The 19,227-nt window shown below is 32.0% G+C and overlaps 1 protein-coding gene across 2 annotated transcripts in view; it reads left to right on the plus strand.

The window, feature by feature from the left end:
• Positions 1-15,583, plus strand: part of LOC149799438 (uncharacterized) — a 39,085-nt gene extending 23,502 nt beyond the window's left edge. For both annotated transcript variants that reach the window (XM_089958783.1, XM_089958781.1), the window contains exons 2-5: positions 282-332; positions 2,555-2,674; positions 9,732-9,954; positions 14,924-15,583. In XM_089958783.1, coding sequence (XP_089814909.1) covers positions 282-332; positions 2,555-2,674; positions 9,732-9,954; positions 14,924-15,529 — 1,000 coding nt within the window. In that variant the 3' untranslated portion in view covers positions 15,530-15,583. The remainder of the gene's footprint in view (positions 1-281; positions 333-2,554; positions 2,675-9,731; positions 9,955-14,923) is intronic.
• Positions 15,584-19,227: the final 3,644 nt, after the last annotated feature.

Genomic DNA, 19,227 nt, shown 5'->3' on the forward strand with positions numbered 1-19,227 from the left:
TCCCTATTGCAATAAGATAAATTTGTGGGCGAATTCAGTCATATTTTATTTTTATAGTGATATGGATCATGGTAAAAGATGCTGAAATTCATTCACATCAGTAAAAATCGTGGTGCAAAGTGACACCTCATTAAAGAGGACAAAGTCAGCCCTCATGACCCACTACTTTTGAAGTGTACATGTACTAATAGAATCATTTTGTCTGAATCTTCCTCAAGCATGGGCTCTTGGTTTATGACAAACTTATAAAGACTATATTTTACAGATTTGTATTTTTTTAGGTCTCGGTTGGATGATCATGTTGACCAAGAAATACTGGAAAAATTAAAGAGGTAGATATTTGATTTGATATATAATTATTTCAATTTAATTGTTTGTCAATTTTAAATTTTTTATTTTTCATTACATGATAATATAATGTAAATTTATTCAGTAAAGATGATACTTTTTCCAGAAAATAGTTTGACCTTGACTGTTTGTTTTATAAACACCAGGTGTTGATCAAAATCCTGACCTTGTTTCAAAATTTGTAGTAACCATGTAAACAAGTTCTATCTTTATTTTAAAATGATCGGTTGTTATGGAGGTCATGATGGGACTTTGTGTTTAAGATGTAAACAATTTTTTAAATTTTTTTCTCTTAGAGTAAAATGATTGGTTTTCATCAGGGTCACAGTGGGTGTACATGACCTTTAACAAGTACCTAATTTCTATGGATAGTACTTAAAATGAAACGAATCATGGAGGATTGAGCAATCTTATTCTGAGTTATCTCCTCATTCCTTACTTTAGTAATGTTGCTGACATTGCATAATGAAAGTTTAGGATTACAATCAGTGGACAATGCTAATGATATATTTAAAAACAATTTGGATGTACAATATTGTATTAATACCAAACTATTGCTTATGAGCATGTTACTGTTACCTTAAAAGACAAAAACGAGAGAACCAAAATATGAAGATGTTAGTATTACTATTGATGGAGGTGGAGGAAGGTAAAGGACTTTTTATCTTCTCAAGTGGAAAATATATAATAACTAAATATATACCAGAGATATAACAGCCTAGTGAATAGACCAAATTTGTGATTAAACAAATCTCTTTGATGTAATTATATCATTTTTAAATGACTTACACATTTTCTCATTGATCTCAAGCAATTGCACAGGTTTTCTTTATTCGTTTCATCTTCTACATTAGTGTGTCTGTTTACAGGATTCTTCACTTTGGAAACAATCATTTAAGGGGGGGGGGGCAGTTTGAGCCAGGATATTTTAATTTTTTAACCACCAGATAAAAGTTTTTTTGTTACTTTTATGATGGGTATATTAAATTGTTCCCCTTGTTATCAGAACAAAAATATATATTTCAAGTTATTCAAGAGATTGGATTTTTCCCCAATATCACAGTCAACCCCTGACCATATAAAGATCATGTTCTTTACAATGTTATGATGACTGTTATGATGCACACTGCATGTTGCCTTATAGTCTGTTTTTTGTCTGTCTGTCTACATTAAACTTCTCTTATCAAAATCATATTGTTTTCAGTATTATGTTGGTTAATATTATGCACATTCTATTTTCCCTGAAGGTCATTTATGTCATAAGTAGTATCTGATGATTTTCCCTGAAGGTCATTTATATCATCTAGTATCTGTTGATTCTCCCTGAAGGTCATTTATGTCATAGGTAGTATCTGTTGATTCTCCCTGAAGGTCATTTATATCATCTAGTATCTGTTGATTCTCCCTGAAGGTCATTTATGTCATAGGTAGTATCTGTTGATTCTCCCTGAAGGTCATTTATGTCATAGGTAGTATCTGTTGATTCTCCCTGAAGGTCATTTATATCATAGGTAGTATCAGTTGATTCTCCCAGAAGGTCATTTATATAATCTAGTATCTGTTGATTCTCCCTGAAGGTCATTTATGTCATAGGTAGTATCTGTTGATTCTCCCTGAAGGTCATTTATATCATAGGTAGTATCTGCTGAAGCAATATTTGGATGCAACCCTTTACAATTTATGTGAGTCTAATTTACTGACAATATTTTACTAGTCATGTACAAGTTAAAATGTGAAAATGAGTCAGTATGCACACCACCTGCATCAGGGATATTATATGACAAAATAAGATACACACCGTGACACTGTACCTATATAATGTCATCACGGTTTATTCATATTTGTACTGCATTATGACTGGCACTGAAGATAATCTTGACTATAAAACAGAGATGTGGTTTGTTTCAAGTGACATGTATGAATTGTACATCGTTTTCACAGTGTTATGTCAGCTAATTTTCTCACATGTAAGATCAGAAATCTCATTTCATTGCACTTGCTCATAATTTCCAAGATTGTTGGCATGCATGACTTATTAATCATAAGCAGTATACTAAATATAGATTGTCTTCTATATCATTTTTAATTGTATCCTGGGTGTTGTTGTATCCAGACTTTTGTCTTGTTTTATCTGTCTCCTTTCAAATCATTGATTTATATGTTAATTTACAAATAAGTTTATTGATTGATTTTCTTATTTGTACAGCACATTGGAACCACTTGTATATCTGAACAGGACCAAACAAAAACATACTCGAAAGAAGGCGAGTGAAAAGCTGGAGGCAATTCCCTTCGATGAAGAATCAGAAAAGAGGAAACAAATCTGGTAATCAAGTAGTTATCACAATCTGGTATTTGAGGAATTTATATTTCTATTACATAAATTGAATTTACTGGTGACACGTCATTGATTTGCATCAGCTAATTATACATCATGTCAGGGAGTCATGGTGGCATAGACCCCCCCCATGATTTCTTCCTATTGCACTGGTTTTATAATTAGGGCAGGTAGCTAGGGTTTTGTTTCTTCTGACATTATTTATGTTATGATGTTTAGTAAACCAGTTCAATTAAATGCGCAAATCAATTTCATAATTTTTGGTGGATATTTTTTGTTACCCTAGCCTAGGGAAAAATTGTTAGGGTCGGCAACACATACTTTTTTTGTTGGTCTTAGTTGTTGGCATGAACGAGTTGTGATATGAAGAGTGCAGGTTATAATCCTGTCCAATCCAGGAAAAGTCAGCTGCCTTAGTGTGTCTCGAAACAAATAGGAACTGCATTTTTTGAAGTTACACGTAATAATAATATGTTTGGATTTTTCAATATACAATGTCAGATTGGTTCATTCCATCAAGTAATTTATAATGTATATTGCGGTGTCACTTTTATAGATTTTACTTTTTGATCAGTTTTTTTCTTTTTTAGTAAGCTGTCCTCAAAAAATTGCATGGGCATGATGTAACTTTCAAATCTTAATGTGTTATTAAACACCAAGGTAAAAAAAAACATGTTCGACATGATTCTACCAGTTGTAGACCTAAGATACAATTTTAAAGGCCAAAATTACAACAGGAACATTATGTGGACATCAGAGTTTAGATGTGAATAACAAGGGACCTGTGTTTGCATTGTAGGGGTCAAGCTAGACTTGAATTTTAGGGAGAAGTGACTTCTCCTTTTGGACAGAACAGGAAGAAGTGGGAGCTTAACATGGAGAAGTGGGACCAAAGCAAGAAATGCGAGACATACATACATACATACATACATACATACATACATAAATTATGTCCGCTATTTCTCAGTATGCATTTAACAGTTTTAAGCAATGCCTTATTTTCAAGTTGAAAAATATGTGTTATATGTTTATTATCAACACATTTTGTACATGTATACAATTTATTATATTCATACCTATTGTATTCGCACTTGTAGACCTATATGTGTGTTTGGATTATGGTAAATGCAGTGTATTTTGGCCATATGACTTAAAAAGGCACAGCATAAACTTTACATTGTAATTAATTTTAAATGATAGCAGTAGCAAGATTAGAGTCTTGTAATTGCAAGTAGGTGGAAATGCTTAAGAAACTACCACTAATTATTTTATTTACTTTTTTAAAAGTTTTATTTAAAATTGAAGTCAGAAAGATTTTTAGCATTTTTTGAAACAACCCCTACAACATGTACATACAAGTATATACAACATGTACATACAAGTAAATGCACAAGTGATTTCAAATCATACTCTTTGTCCTGATTTTATTGTTCTCGATAAAACATTACTGTAAATATTCATAGACAACACACTGAAGATTAAAGTCAATATAACTAAACAAACCCTTTTTTCCAACCAAACACATCCATGAACAGATATTACGCCATTTGAGTGCATCTATTTTTAGAAAGAGGGATTTTCTTAATATAACTACTCACTTTCTAGCTTCCTTACAAAAATCCATTAATAGGACTGCATATTTATATTTTATAATTTGTCTACCTACTGGTAGTAATAATATGCATTGGATAAATAGTATTTGTTTCACTACTATATATATTTTTCCTATTTTCACAAAAATGAATTACAGTATGTCAGAAAACAGCCTTGACCTTACAGCATTTTCTTCAAATTCCACACCATAGTATTGGCCCTTGTATCTGACCTACATTATTCAATATTTAGACTAAATCAGCAGCAATGTCTGCCATTACTGGTTCACTTAGGTTTCAAACTGAGTTTAAAAAGAAAATATGCAAATATGACTGTTAATAAATTAGAAAATGCTCTTCACCGATTATTGTTTTTGTAAAAACAAAGTACTATTTACATATTGATGTTTAAATTGTCAAACAGAATTTTGTATATTTTCATCACAGTAAAGTAGACCCAACTTCATGAAATCGAGCAGTGATATCTTGCTCCGGAAAGGGTTAATAGTCAGTTAGGTATTAAAACACGCCTGTGAATGTGCACAAGTTTGTTTGCAGGCATAGGCTGATTGGTATCAACACCGCATAAATACATTTTGCCTTGGGTTACAACACTGCCAGAACTTCCTGGCTACAATGAGGGGGCATCTCAAAAGTTATCACCTGTCATTTATGTCTGAAAAATCAGAAGGCAAAGTAGTTTTCGCTTTCCCAACAGAAGGAGGCAAAGTTTGAATTTTGCAGGTGACTTAGTTTCCCACTTCGCCTGATACTGTGATCCCAGCATTGTGTGTTTCATTTCATGCAAATAGGATTTTAAAATGGTATATTGAGGAAGAAATGGTATCACCAGACATATGAGGACACCATCAGATAGGAGTAATGATTCTTCTGTAACAAACACTTACTTTGAAGGCCTAATTTTAAACTGGATCAAACACAGATCAAGTGGCATTTGCAGAGACTTTATTTGCAAATTTTGTGGCTGAGCACAATTTACCATTGCTCATAGTATATCTGTTTGCTATTGTATTTACTATATATATTGGGGGCCCTGAGTGGCCAAGTGGTCTAAAGTGCTGACCGTTATGGATCACTGCTGTCTCACCTCTGTCAGCGTGTGTTTGAGTCTCGGATTCGGTCAATGTGGGTATGTGAATAAGCTTGCCAGTAGCTTTTTGTGGGTCGGTGGTTCTTTCCAGTATTTTTCTGGATTCTCCCTCCATCATTAGATTAACCAGGGATTTACTAATTCAATAAAAGTCAACTTGCCCAGGGCATGCTGTATGGAAAATTAAACTTCCCATTTTTAACATTTAGCTTTCTCCAAACATAATATATGAGTAAAACAATTAAAGTGATATAAAATATGGGATATATTAATGAAATTGTGTCATATGCTTTTTTAACAAATAAATAAAACCAATCTTTATTTGCACCTTAAAACCATGTGCCAATCATAAGTTTCAAAACAGACATTTAAAATATTACTTGGAGATATAAGAGATAGGGTTTGAATGCAGATATAGTTAGAAGAGCAGAGACAGACATATATGTGTATATTATTAGATAGACTGATAAATGGATAGGTAGATAAGGGTTTCAGAAATGCTAGAATTTTAAGTAAGATAGAGATGTTATGGTAAAAGACTCGCAGTATTATATAACTGCTGATCGAAACAGAAAATGAATTTGCCTTGTTTGCAGTTTTCAGGTATTTTCAGCAGTGTCTACAGAACATTGGAACATTTCTGAGCGTACTCTTGCCAAGGAAATTCTTTAATCCATGTTGATTAGAACTTTCTTGAAACTTCATCAAGTTTCCTTTCTTTTCCTTAATAGACATTGAAAGCTAGACTGTTTGTAATGATTTATGTATACTCACAATAGAATGATTTATTTATACTCACAATAGAATGATTTATTCATACTCACAATAGAATGATTTATTCATACTCACAATAGAATGATTTATTCATACTCACAATAGAATGATTTATTTATACTCACAATAGAATGATTTATTTATACTCACAATAGAATGATTTATTCATACTCACAATAGAATGATTTATTTATACTCACAATAGAATGATTAATTTATACGCACAATAGAATGATTTATTTATACTCACAATAGAATGATTTATTCATACTCACAGTAGAATGATTTATTCATACTCACAATAGAATGATTTATTTATACTCACAATAGAATGATTTATTCATATGCACAATAGAATGATTTATTCATACTCACAATAGAATGATTTATTCATACGCACAATAGAATGATTTATTCATACTCACAATGGAATGATTTATTCATACGCACAATAGAATGATTTATTCATACTCACAATAGAATAATTTATTCATATGCACAATAGAATGATTTACTTATACTCACAATAGAATGATTTATTTATACACACAATAGAATGATTTATACTCACAATAGCATGATTTATTCATACTCACAGTAGAATGATTTATTCATACTCACAATAGAATGATTTATTCATACTCAAAATAGAATGATTTATTGATACGCACAATAGAATGATTTATTCATGCAATAGAATGATTTATTTATGCTCACAATACAATGATTTATTTATACTCACAATAGAATGATTTATTTATACTCACAATAGAATGATTTATTTATACTCACAATAGAATGATTTATTCATACTCACAATAGAATGATTTATTCATGCTCACAATAGAATGATTTATTCATGCTCACAATAGAATGATTTATTCATGCTCACAATAGAATGATTTATTCATACTCACAATAGAATGATTTATTTATGCTCACAATAGAATGATTTATTCATACGCACAATAGAATGATTTATTTATGCTCACAATAGAATGATTTATTCATACGCACAATAGAATGATTTATGCTCACAATAGAATGATTTATTCATACGCACAATAGAAAGATTTATTCATACGCCCAATAGAATGATTTATTCATATGCACAATAGAATGATTTATTCATACGCCCAATAGAATGATTTATTCATACGCACAATAGAATGATTTATTCATACGCACAATAGAATGATTTATTTATAAGCACAATAGAATGATTTATTCATACGCACAATATAATGATTTATTTATACGCACAATAGAATGATTTATTCATACGCACAGTAGAATGATTTATTCATACTCACAATAGAATGATTTATTCATACGCACAGTAGAATGATTTATTCATAGTCAGAATAGAATGATTTATTCGTATGCACAGTAGAATGATTTATTCATACTCACAATAGAATGATTTATTCATGCTCACAGTAGAATGATTTATTCATATGCACAATAGAATGATTTATTCATACTCACAATAGAATGATTTGTTCATACGCACAATAAAATGATTTGTTCATACGCACGATAGAATGATTTATTCATACGCACAATAGAATGATTTATTCATACGCACAATAGAATGATTTATTCATACGCACAATAGAATGATTTTTTTATACGCACAATAGAACGATTTATTTATGCGCACAGTAGAATGATTTATTCATACTCACAATAGAATGATTTATTCATACGCACAATAGAATGATTTATTCATACTCACAATAGAATGATTTATTCATACGCACAATAGAATGATTTGTTCATACTCACAATAGAATGATTTATTCATACGCACAATAGAATGATTTGTTCATACGCACGATAGAATGATTTATTCATACGCACAATAGAATGATTTATTCATACGCACAATAGAATGATTTATTCATACGCACAATAGAATGATTTATTCATACGCACAATAGAATGATTTATTTATACTCACAATAGAATGATTTATTCATACGCACAATAGAATGATTTATTCATACTCACAATAGAATGATTTATTCATACGCACAATAGAATGATTTATTCATACTCACAATAGAATGATTTATTTATACGCACAATAGAATGATTTATTTATACTCACAGTATAATGATTTATTTATACTCACAATAGAATGATTTATGAACACATATTTACTTAACAGTGAACAAATAATCACCTTGAAATCATCAACATCCATACAAACCTTTGACAAGTCGACTTTAAATGAATGATTTGAGAATACTTCTTTTGTGGATTGAATTTTTGACCAGCATTAATTTTGTATCATTCATCTACAGTTAACACATAAATAACAGATCATAAACACTGCATGTGGGTGCTCAATGTTTAGTACATCCATAATGCTTTTAAAGATATCCTGGTTGTTAATCAATAGGGATGAGTTCTGTTGATTTCTAATCACAATTGTCAAGGAAATATCATGATTTATTCACATTTATCACCTACTTATATTGAAATTGGCAACATTCATAAACACAGTGTTTGACAAACCAAGTGTTTTATATTTTGCAAACTCACAAACTGAAGATAGGTTATAACTTGAAAATCCCCAGATATGTATAAAATATTACTATTAAAATGTAACTCATAAGTTAAAATATAAATATATATTCTTGATTTGTCAAAACTTAGCTTGCTTTAAATAGTGAATATTCACATTTTCACATCAGTGTGAGAAAATGAGAGGCTGCCCTTGACACTGACTGCATGATGGAAATGATAGACTGATTGTTCAGCAAACTCTTGATGTATGCATATTTGACTTACCCGAGTCTCACCTTTGCATGAAGTAATGCTAATACTCTAGCATGAAAAATACATCCCAAAATGCAGTATGGTTTCCCAAGCAACTGACCCTCAGCCCTGCAATTCTATGTGAGATTCAGCTTTCCCAGAATTTGACCCAGGCTTTTCACACCCCATATTAGAGATATCACTACCATCTTTGTATGTGTTTGACCATGATGAAGAGTCAGCTAAACATGGATGGAATTTTTGAAGATTATTGTCTAGCTTGTATTTTTGTGTGAATTTCTTATAAATATATTTCCATTTTTTTTGTAACATAATAAAGTATTGGTTTGAAAAAGGTTTTATTTTGGTTCCTTACTTATCTAATATATACTATGGAAAATTTTGCTGCCTGTTGCACAAATTTGGCATGCACACAGTTTCTCAGAAACATGATATATATATGTAATCAGATTATACTGGATAGATTATTTAAATAATCAATAAATGAAAGAAACTGATCATTAATGTAGAAAAGGAATGCAGTAAACACTCAGTAAAGTTGATGGTATATGAACTATGGCAATATCGCAGGATATAAAACTTGCAGCCACATTCAAATGTCTTTATCTCAATTCATGTTATAATTTATTATATCATGGATTCACTATCAGATTAAAAAAGATTAATCTCTCTCTCTCTCACACATACACACACAAACAAACACACACACACACATCATCATCATCATTATTAAATGAAATAATCAATTTTAGTGACATGATTTTCTTTTTTATTTTGCAGTTCTGCCTTGTGCTTTGGATTTAGAAGCGTTGTTCGAGCCCTGGAGAAGGATAAATTACGTCTCTTGCTGATTTCACAGAAAACACAACCTAGTGACCTGAAGAGAGTTCTCCTGACGCTGGTAGCAACTAGAGACTGTCCATGCATATGTCTGTCTGACATTCTGCCATCTATTCAGCACAGATTTAATTGGATCTCATCAATTACAGCTGTGGGATTTTATGTAAGTGTCAATTTATAGGTTATGAATTTCAATTATAATGGGTGGTACAAAATTAGTTCCATAAAATTTAGTTAAAAAGATGGAAAACAAAGATTTTATGTAGTAAATCGGGATATTGGTCTATTATAGGTCACAAGTGATTAGAAATGAAGTTCTAGGATGCAAGTCAGTCATACATTTCTGAGTTGCCAAGGTCTCAAGCAAAGCGTCTCAGTATCAAATGTTAGTAAGGGAGATAACTCCTAATTTATACAGCAAAATAATATTTTAGCATTTTCGCTACAAAATCAAACTGTGGACAAATCTTGGATCTTTTCATTAAATAAATACAATTGTATAAGAATCAATACATTTGAACTTTCTTTAAATTATCAATACACATCAAATACACCATCAAGTATTTAATCAGTATATAACAAGTCATTTTGAACTTTATAGTAGATGGGTGACCTTTATTAATGGGTTTGAAGCTCAGCTTATATTCCATTTTGACTGGTTTATTAGCAAAGGTAAAAGAAGCAAAAGTCTCGTTGATTTATACTCCTTGTCAGCTAATAGCAGAAATATACAGTACAGAATGTCTCAAAGTGTTCAATCTTCGTTTAAAATGTAGAATTTTAATCTAACTTAATTGCTTCATCAGAATTTTAAGATTTCATGAGAAATAACATCTTGGGTACTGATCCAAACTCATTTTTATTTCATCCTTTATATGGTACAGTGCTTATTTCATCGTTTATATGGTACAGTACTTATTTCATTCTTTATATGATACAGTGCTTATTTCTTTCATTATATGATACAGTGCTTATTTCATCCTTTATATGGTACAGTGCTTATTTCATCCTTTATATGATACAGTACTTATTTCATCCTTTATATGGTACAATACTTATTTCATCCTTTATATGGTACATTACTTATTTCTTCCATTATTTGATACAGTACTTCTTTCATCCTTTATATGATACAGTACTTATTTCATCCTTTATATGGTACAATATGGTACAGTACTTATTTCTTCCGTTATTTGATACAGTACTTATTTCATCCTTTATATGATACAGTGCTTATTTCATCCTTTATATGGTACAGTACTTATTTCATCCTTTATATGGTACAGTACTTACTTCAACCTTTATATGGTACAGTGCTTATTTCTTCTGTTATTTGATACAGTACTTATTTCATCCATTATATGATAGAGTACTTATTTCATCCTTTATATGATACAGTACTTATTTCACCCTTTATATGGTACTGTACTTATTTCTTCCGTTATTTGATACAGTACTTATTTCATCCTTTATATGATACAGTACTTATTTCACCCTTTATATGATACTGTGCTTATTTCATCCTTTATATGGTACAGTACTTATTTCATTCTTTATGATACAGTGCTTAATTCATTCTTTATATGATACAGTGCTAATTTCATCCTTTGTATAATACAGTGCTTATTTCATCCTTTGTATAATACAGTGCTTATTTCATCCTTTATATTGTACTGTACTTATTTCATCCTTTATATGGTACAGTACTTATTTCAACCTTTATATGGTACAGTGCTTATTTCTTCCATTATTTGATACAGTACTTATTTAGTCCATTATATGATACAGTGCTTATTTCATCCTTTATATGGTACAGTGTTTATTTCATCCTGTATATGGTACAGTGCTTATTTCATCCTTTATATGATACAGTGCTTATTTCATCCTTTATATGGTACAGTACTTATTTCATTCTTTATATGATACAGTGCTTATTTCTTACATTATATGATACAGTACTTATTTCATCCTTTATATGGTACAGTACTTATTTTATTCTTTATATGGTACAGTACTTATTTCTTCCATTATTTGATACAGGACTTATTTCATCCTTTATATGATACAGTGCTTAATTCATTCTTTATATGATACAGTGTTTATTTCATCCTTTGTATGATACAATGCTTATTTCGTCCTTTATGATACAGTGTTTATTTCATACTTTATATGGTACATTGCTTATTTCATCCTTTGTATGATACAGTGCTTATTTCATCCTTTATATGATACAGTGCTTATTTCATCCTTTATATGGTACAGTACTTATTTCATCCTTTATAGGGTACAGTACTTATTTCAACGTTTATAGGGTACAGTGCTTATTTCTTCCTCTATTTGATACAGTACTTATTTCATCCTTTATATGGTACAGTGCTTATTTCATCCTTTATATGGTACAGTGCTTATTTCATCCTTTATATGGTACTGTACTTATTTCTTCCGTTATTTAATACAGTACTTATTTCATCCTTTATATGATACGGTACTTTTTCATCCTTTATTTGATACAGTACTTATTTCATCCATTATATGATACAGTACTTATTTCATCCTTTATATGATACAGTACTTATTTCATCCTTTATATGGTACAGTACTTATTTCATCCATTATATGATACAGTACTTATTTCATTCTTTATATGATACAGTGCTTAATTCATTCTTTATATGATACAGTGCTAATTTCATCCTTTGTATGATACAGTGCTTATTTCATCCTTTGTATGATACAGTGCTTATTTCATCCTTTATATGGTACAGTACTTATTTCAACCTTTATATGGTGCAGTGCTCATTTCTTCCGTTATTTGATACAGTACTTATTTCATCCTTTATATGGTACAGTGCTTATTTCATCCTTTATATGGTACAGTGCTTATTTCATCCTTTATATGATATGGTGCTTATTTCATCCTTTGTATGGTACAGTACTTATTTTTTTCTTTATATGATACAGTGCTTATTTCTTCCATTATATGATACAGTGCTTATTTGATCCTTTATATGGTACAGTGCTTATTTCATCCTTTATATGATACAGTACTTGTTTCATCATTAATATGGTACAGTACTTATTTCATCCTTTATATGGTACAATACTTATTTCGTCCTTTATATGGTACCGTGCTTATTTATTTCTTTATATGGTACAGTACTTATTTCTTCCATTATATGGTACAGTACTTATTTCACACTTTATATGATACAGTACTTATTTCATCCTTTGTATGGTACATTGCTTATTTCATCCTTTATTTTATACAGTACTTATTTCATTCTTTATATGGTACATTACTAATTTCATCCTTTATATGATACAGTACTTATTTCATCCTTTATATGGTACAGTGCTTATTTCACCCATTATATGGTACAGTACTCATTTCATCCTTTATATGGTACAGTACGTATTTCATCCTTTGTATGGTAGAGTACTTATTTCCACTTTTATATGGTACAGTGCTTATTTCTTCCGTTATTTGATACAGTACTTATTTCATCCATTGTATGATACAGTACTTGTTTCATCCTTTATATGATACAGTGCTTATTTCATCCTTTATATGGTACAGTACTTGTTTCATCCTTTATATGATACTGTGCTTATTTCATCCTTTATATGGTACAGTGCTTATTTCATCCTTTATATGGTACAGTGCTTATTTCATCTTTTATATGGTACAGTACTTATTTCAACCTTTATATGATACAGTGCTTATTTCATCCTTTATTTGATACAGTACTTATTTCATCCTTTATATGGTACAGTGCTTATTTCATCCTTTATATGATACAGTACTTATTTCACCCGGATCACTGCCATCTCACCTCTGTCTTCGTGGGTTCGAGTCCAAGGCTCGGCTAGCATGGATACATTGGGAAAGCCTGCCAGTAGCTTCTCGTTGGTCGGTGGTTCTTCCCTGTGTTTTCCAGGGTTCTTCCTCCATCAGTAATACTGGCCGCCATGTTTAGCCTATCTTGTGCTGAAAAATGGTGTTAAACCCTAGAACAACAACAACTTATTTCATCCCTTATATGGTACAGTACTTATTTCATCCTTTATGTGGTACAGTACTTATTTCTTCCGTTATTTGATACAGTGCATATTTCTTCCGTTATTTGATACAGTACTTATTTCATCCTTTATATGATACAATGCTTATTTCATCCTTTATATGGTACAATGCTTATTTCATCTTTTCAATGATACAATGCTCATTTATGTTTTTTGCGGGTATTTTATGAAGATACTGATATTGATTTATTCAGAAAGCTGGATAATAGAAAACAAAATGTGTTGCCACAGACTTTCATGTTATCTAGGTTAGGCCTTATTAAGTATCACATAGGCAATTGTTTGCATTATATACTGGTAATTGATCATATTTTTTTATGGCATGTCATAACAATTTTAATACACATGTTATTTCCAAGTATTTTTTAGGGATATTGTAAAGTTCTCTTTTTCTCATCTTGTCCGTAGATTTATCTCCTAAACTGCTGGGTGGAAATTCACCAAACTGGTATATATGTTGTCCTTGTGATTGCCATATGTTAAAGGCGGTATTACATTGGCACTTAATCTCATGGGTCCCTGGGACAGGTCAAAGATCCAGCATATTAAAATTTGAAATAACACCGGCAATGTGATGGTAAATTGTGTTGTGTTACAAAAATGTAAATATGCAGTCATATAACTAGGGTACCTGCTATATATAACTGATTTGAGGTTACATGTTGCAGGTGGGGGGCCCAAGTTGGCGTGGCACAATATATGTATAAAAAAATCTGGGTAATTGCCATGGCAAACCGTGTAAGTGGCTTTTTTAATGCACTCTTTGTATTTTAAAAAAAAGTATATAAAAATTTCTTGTTATAAACAAATCCAAAGAACTTTTTAGATGTAAGTAGGTAGGTAGGTATATCTGTGTGTTTGTGTGTGTATTGACATATGTATGTGTAACTTCTTAATGGTGGTTAGTATATCTATGGAGGTTTCTGAATTCAAGCTCAATTCAGGACATGTATAATTATTCCTATGGTGAGCAGTTTTGTTGGCACTATCCATGTGTTCTTGAGGCTTTTAATAATTTGCTTTATTAATATGAATTCTTGTCTCTGTTTTAGAAAAATAATGAACATGGAGAAGTATTTGATGAGTTTGTGAAATTTGCCAGCAAGTATGCACAGCTGATATCTCTTCCATATGATACTGAAGATTCACCTGTAAAGGGAGATAATTTGTGCTCTTCTCTCACAGAAGATGCATCCAGTCCAAAAGATGAAGGGAACAATGTGGCAAAAGAGCAAAATATGCCGAAATTTCAAAATGAAAAGACCAAAGGAAATACAGTTTTTGATGAAGACTATAAAAAGTACTATATTCCTGCAACAAAGTCAGAGACATCTTCAACTTTTGCAAACCAGGACTTCATTAGTTTTGGTGATGAGGGCTCAGAGACTATACTAGTTATTGGGGGAAAGGTCGAGGAAAAAGGGAACATGAAGCCAAGTGGTATATCTGACCCCAGTGAGCCCTTTAGCATCACATCATTTCTTCTAATGACAGTTAAAGAATCAGTTACTTTAACCAAAACTAAAGCTTTGGGAACAAATTCAGAGAAGAGGAAATATAATTCCATTGAAGATGAGTGTGGCACTCCTGCATACAAATCTGCAAAAGTAAATCAAATCGTGATGAATGTTACTAAAAAGAAAAAGAAGAAAAAATGATTTTGTTTCCACACCCTCCTTCCTTGATTAGTATTAAATTTCATCCATAGTTGTCATGCATCTTGTCTTTTCATCCTTCCATCAGTCCATGCTTCCCTCTGTCCATAATGCCTTCTTTAGTTTCAGTGCAGTGATGCTGTTAAACTGAATTTGGTTTGTGGTTAGATATTGCTGACGATCTGTTCAGTTATTGGCATTTGGCATCTGTGATTTGCATCAGCAGCACCTGATTGTTAGACTAATATACTTTCATTTCTTCGCAGTTTGTGTGTGTGATTTGCATTTTAAATGTAGCTTTAAAACATTTATAGCCATATCGCTATGATGTCTGCAGTGTGGCAGTTTATAGCGATGTTTAGCACTGGGGCATCATGCCACAGACATGAAGCATGATGTACTAACCAGTCACATTTAGGGCTGTCAATGGGTAACCGGATACCCCACTGTAATGAAAAACCCGGGCATTGAAAATTAATGAGTACCCATTCACAAAAATAATTTGTCGACAACACTATTAAAATATATATCATCAGCAGTACAATGGTCTGAGTTGCAGCTCCAGTCTATATTTAGGGGTAGGACTACCCATTATGCATCAGCTGCCCACTACTAAATGGCTGCTGCACACTGGGCTGGTCGAACGGCTTCACAGTTCAAAACAATACTAATATGTAGATTACGCATGTTAACATATCACTTACACATCAGTCAGCGAATGACCAACATTATTTAGCTTTGATAAAAGTTTTCTTAGTTCATTCATTTTTTAGTTTTTAGTTCATAAAAACATTCAAAAGTTATTTTATTCTAGTTTGAAATTTTGATGTAATGTTTTGCTTACTTGCTTATGTGTGTAAACCTCCTTTAGTATTCAAGTTCTCAACCTGAAATTGACTTTCACTGCCATTCGCCGTGAGTAATAAATAGCAAAACACGCTGTGGAAGTTGTTGGCAGTTTATTAATAAGTGAAAGGACATTGTAATATTAATTCATTATTATTGACAAATCAAACAGAATATTATAGCACAATTTATAATAGACAATTTGAAGTACAACAGGAAAACAAATTATCTCCATTGACAGACTATCAGCCTTATCCCATTGGTTGTGGGTAAAGTGCAAATATGAAAATGCAAAAGTGTGAATTGGTAAAATGCGAAAAAGAGAATGCGAAATAGTGGATAAAGTGTGGTAAACAATATGCAAAATGATGTGAATAGACCATTCGTTTCGTCACTTTACAACAATCCAGGTTTGTGAAAATTTGACAGTGGGGTAACTAGGGTTGTACATGTCTTTTTATGTTTTAAGGGTTACCCGTTAAACGGTGCAATGGGTACCCGGGTGAAGTTTTCCGTGGTTTTTGACAGCCCTAGTCACATTATCCTGACACCAGGCCAACCAGTCCTAACACTTACCTTTTAATGATAAGTGTCAAGCAAAGCAGCTGTTAGTACCATTTCTGTAAGTCATTGGTATGACTAGGCCCCCTAAATAAGCCACGACCTCCTGCATCTGAGGCGGATGCCTTAGCCACTAGGCCACTGGAGCAGTCTGTTTCTTGGCAGTAATTCCCTTAATTAGTATTGGATTTCAACAAAATTTGGTATATAGCTTGATGTTAATAAAACCTTGTTGGAGCTTGATTATCAGATTTTACTTCTCTGTTTACCAGAATTAGGGTTCTTGATTGTCAGTCACACTTAATTTTTTTCTACACAAATGACTCCATTAATTATGATGATAGTTCTATGAAATGGAATATGTTTCTTGATACCAATGCAATCTTGGCTGAGTTAATTTGTCAACATTCAGCATTATCAATTAGAAGAGGTATAGAAACTTACTGTCTGGTTTGCTGCTTTTATTTAGACAGTCACTTCCTTAATTATCAGTCATATTTAGTATCCATCTTAATATTTGTGAGATATGGCCAGGTGTGATTTTCAGTTTCTATGCCATCGCTTTGCAGAGTTAGAGCCCCAATTGTCAGATCCAGCCATGTTTGTTTCAGCACAATAACTCTATTAATTATGACTAGATTTTAGTCCAGATTTATTATGCTGCTTGATCTATGTCATCGTTTAGTTATAGGCCCAGATTCTCAATCGTAATTTAGTTGAGTTATAGCCCCAGATTGTCTGACTTGTACCATTTGTCTACAAACTGATCTTTGTCATCATTTAGTTGTGTTATAGCCCCTGATTGTCTGACTTGTACCATTTGTTTACAAACTGATCTTTGTCATCGTTTAGTTGAGTTATAGCCCCAGATTGTCTGACTTGTACCATTTGTCTACACAGAGTCACATAATTATTGTTAGATTTCACCTGTATTAGGAATGTAGCTTGATAGTGATGAGATCTTGGCTGAATTCATTTGCCAGCATTTGCATGATCATTTGGTGGAATTAAGCAATGAAAAGTTTTCACAAATAGGCTGACGTAAGAGACATTAGAAAGAATACCAGGCTCAGATTCCACTTCCCCCAAAGTCCTATACATTTTTCGCTATTACTTTTATGCTGCATATAGTGAATTGCTATAGTTAAATAAAATAGAAATATCAGGATCTTTTAAATGGACTCATTTTCGTTGCCAATCTGCCATTATAAATAATATGTGACTTTTGCTACTAAAATGACATGATTTAATTTAAATTATGTTTTGTTCCAGTCCTGGTGTGAACCATTACTTGGTACCAAATCAGTGTTTTCTTCTAGTAGTGGTGTAAACCATTACTTTGTACCAAATTAGTGTTTTCTTCTAGTAGTGGTGTAAACCATTACTTGGTACCAAATCAGTGTTTTCTTCTAGTAGTGGTGTAAACCATTACTTGGTACCAAATCAGTGTTTTCTTCTAGTACTGGTGTAAACCATTACTTGGTACCAAATCAGTGTTTTCTTCTAGTACTGGTGTAAACCATTACTTGGTACCAAATCAGTGTTTTCTTCTAGTAGTGGTGTAAACCATTACTTGGTACCAAATCAGTGTTTTCTTCTAGTAGTGGTGTAAACCATTATTTGGTACCAAATCAGTGTTTTCTTATAGTACAGATGTAAACCATTACTTGGTACCAAATCAGTATTTTCTTCCAGTAGTGGTGTAAACCATTACTTGGTACCAAATCAATATTTTCTTCCAGTCATGGTGTAAACCATTACTTGGTACCAAATCAATATTTTCTTCCAGTCGTGGTGTAAACCATTACTTGGTACCAAATCAGTGTTTTCTTCTAGTAGTGGTGTAAACCATTACTTGGTACCAAATCAGTGTTTTCTTCTAGTAGTGGTGTAAACCATTACTTGGTACCAAATCAGTGTTTTCTTCTAGTAGTGGTGTAAACCATTACTTGGTACCAAATCAGTGTTTTCTTATAGTACAGGTGTAAACCATTACTTGGTACCAAATCAGTGTTTTCTTCTAGTAGTGGTGTAAACCATTACTTGGTACCAAATCAGTATTTTCTTCCAGTAGTGGTGTAAACCATTACTTGGTACCAAATCAATATTTTCTTCCAGTCGTGGTGTAAACCATTACTTGGTACCAAATCAATATTTTCTTCCAGTCGTGGTGTAAACCATTACTTGGTACCAAATCAGTGTTTTCTTCTAGTAGTGGTGTAAACCATTACTTGGTACCAAATCAGTGTTTTCTTCTAGTAGTGGTGTAAACCATTACTTGGTACCAAATCAGT

Source organism: Sinohyriopsis cumingii, chromosome 5, assembly GCF_028554795.1.
Source record: "Sinohyriopsis cumingii isolate HCF-2022 chromosome 5, ASM2855479v2, whole genome shotgun sequence".
In the NCBI taxonomy this organism is placed as follows: domain Eukaryota; kingdom Metazoa; phylum Mollusca; class Bivalvia; order Unionida; family Unionidae; genus Sinohyriopsis; species Sinohyriopsis cumingii.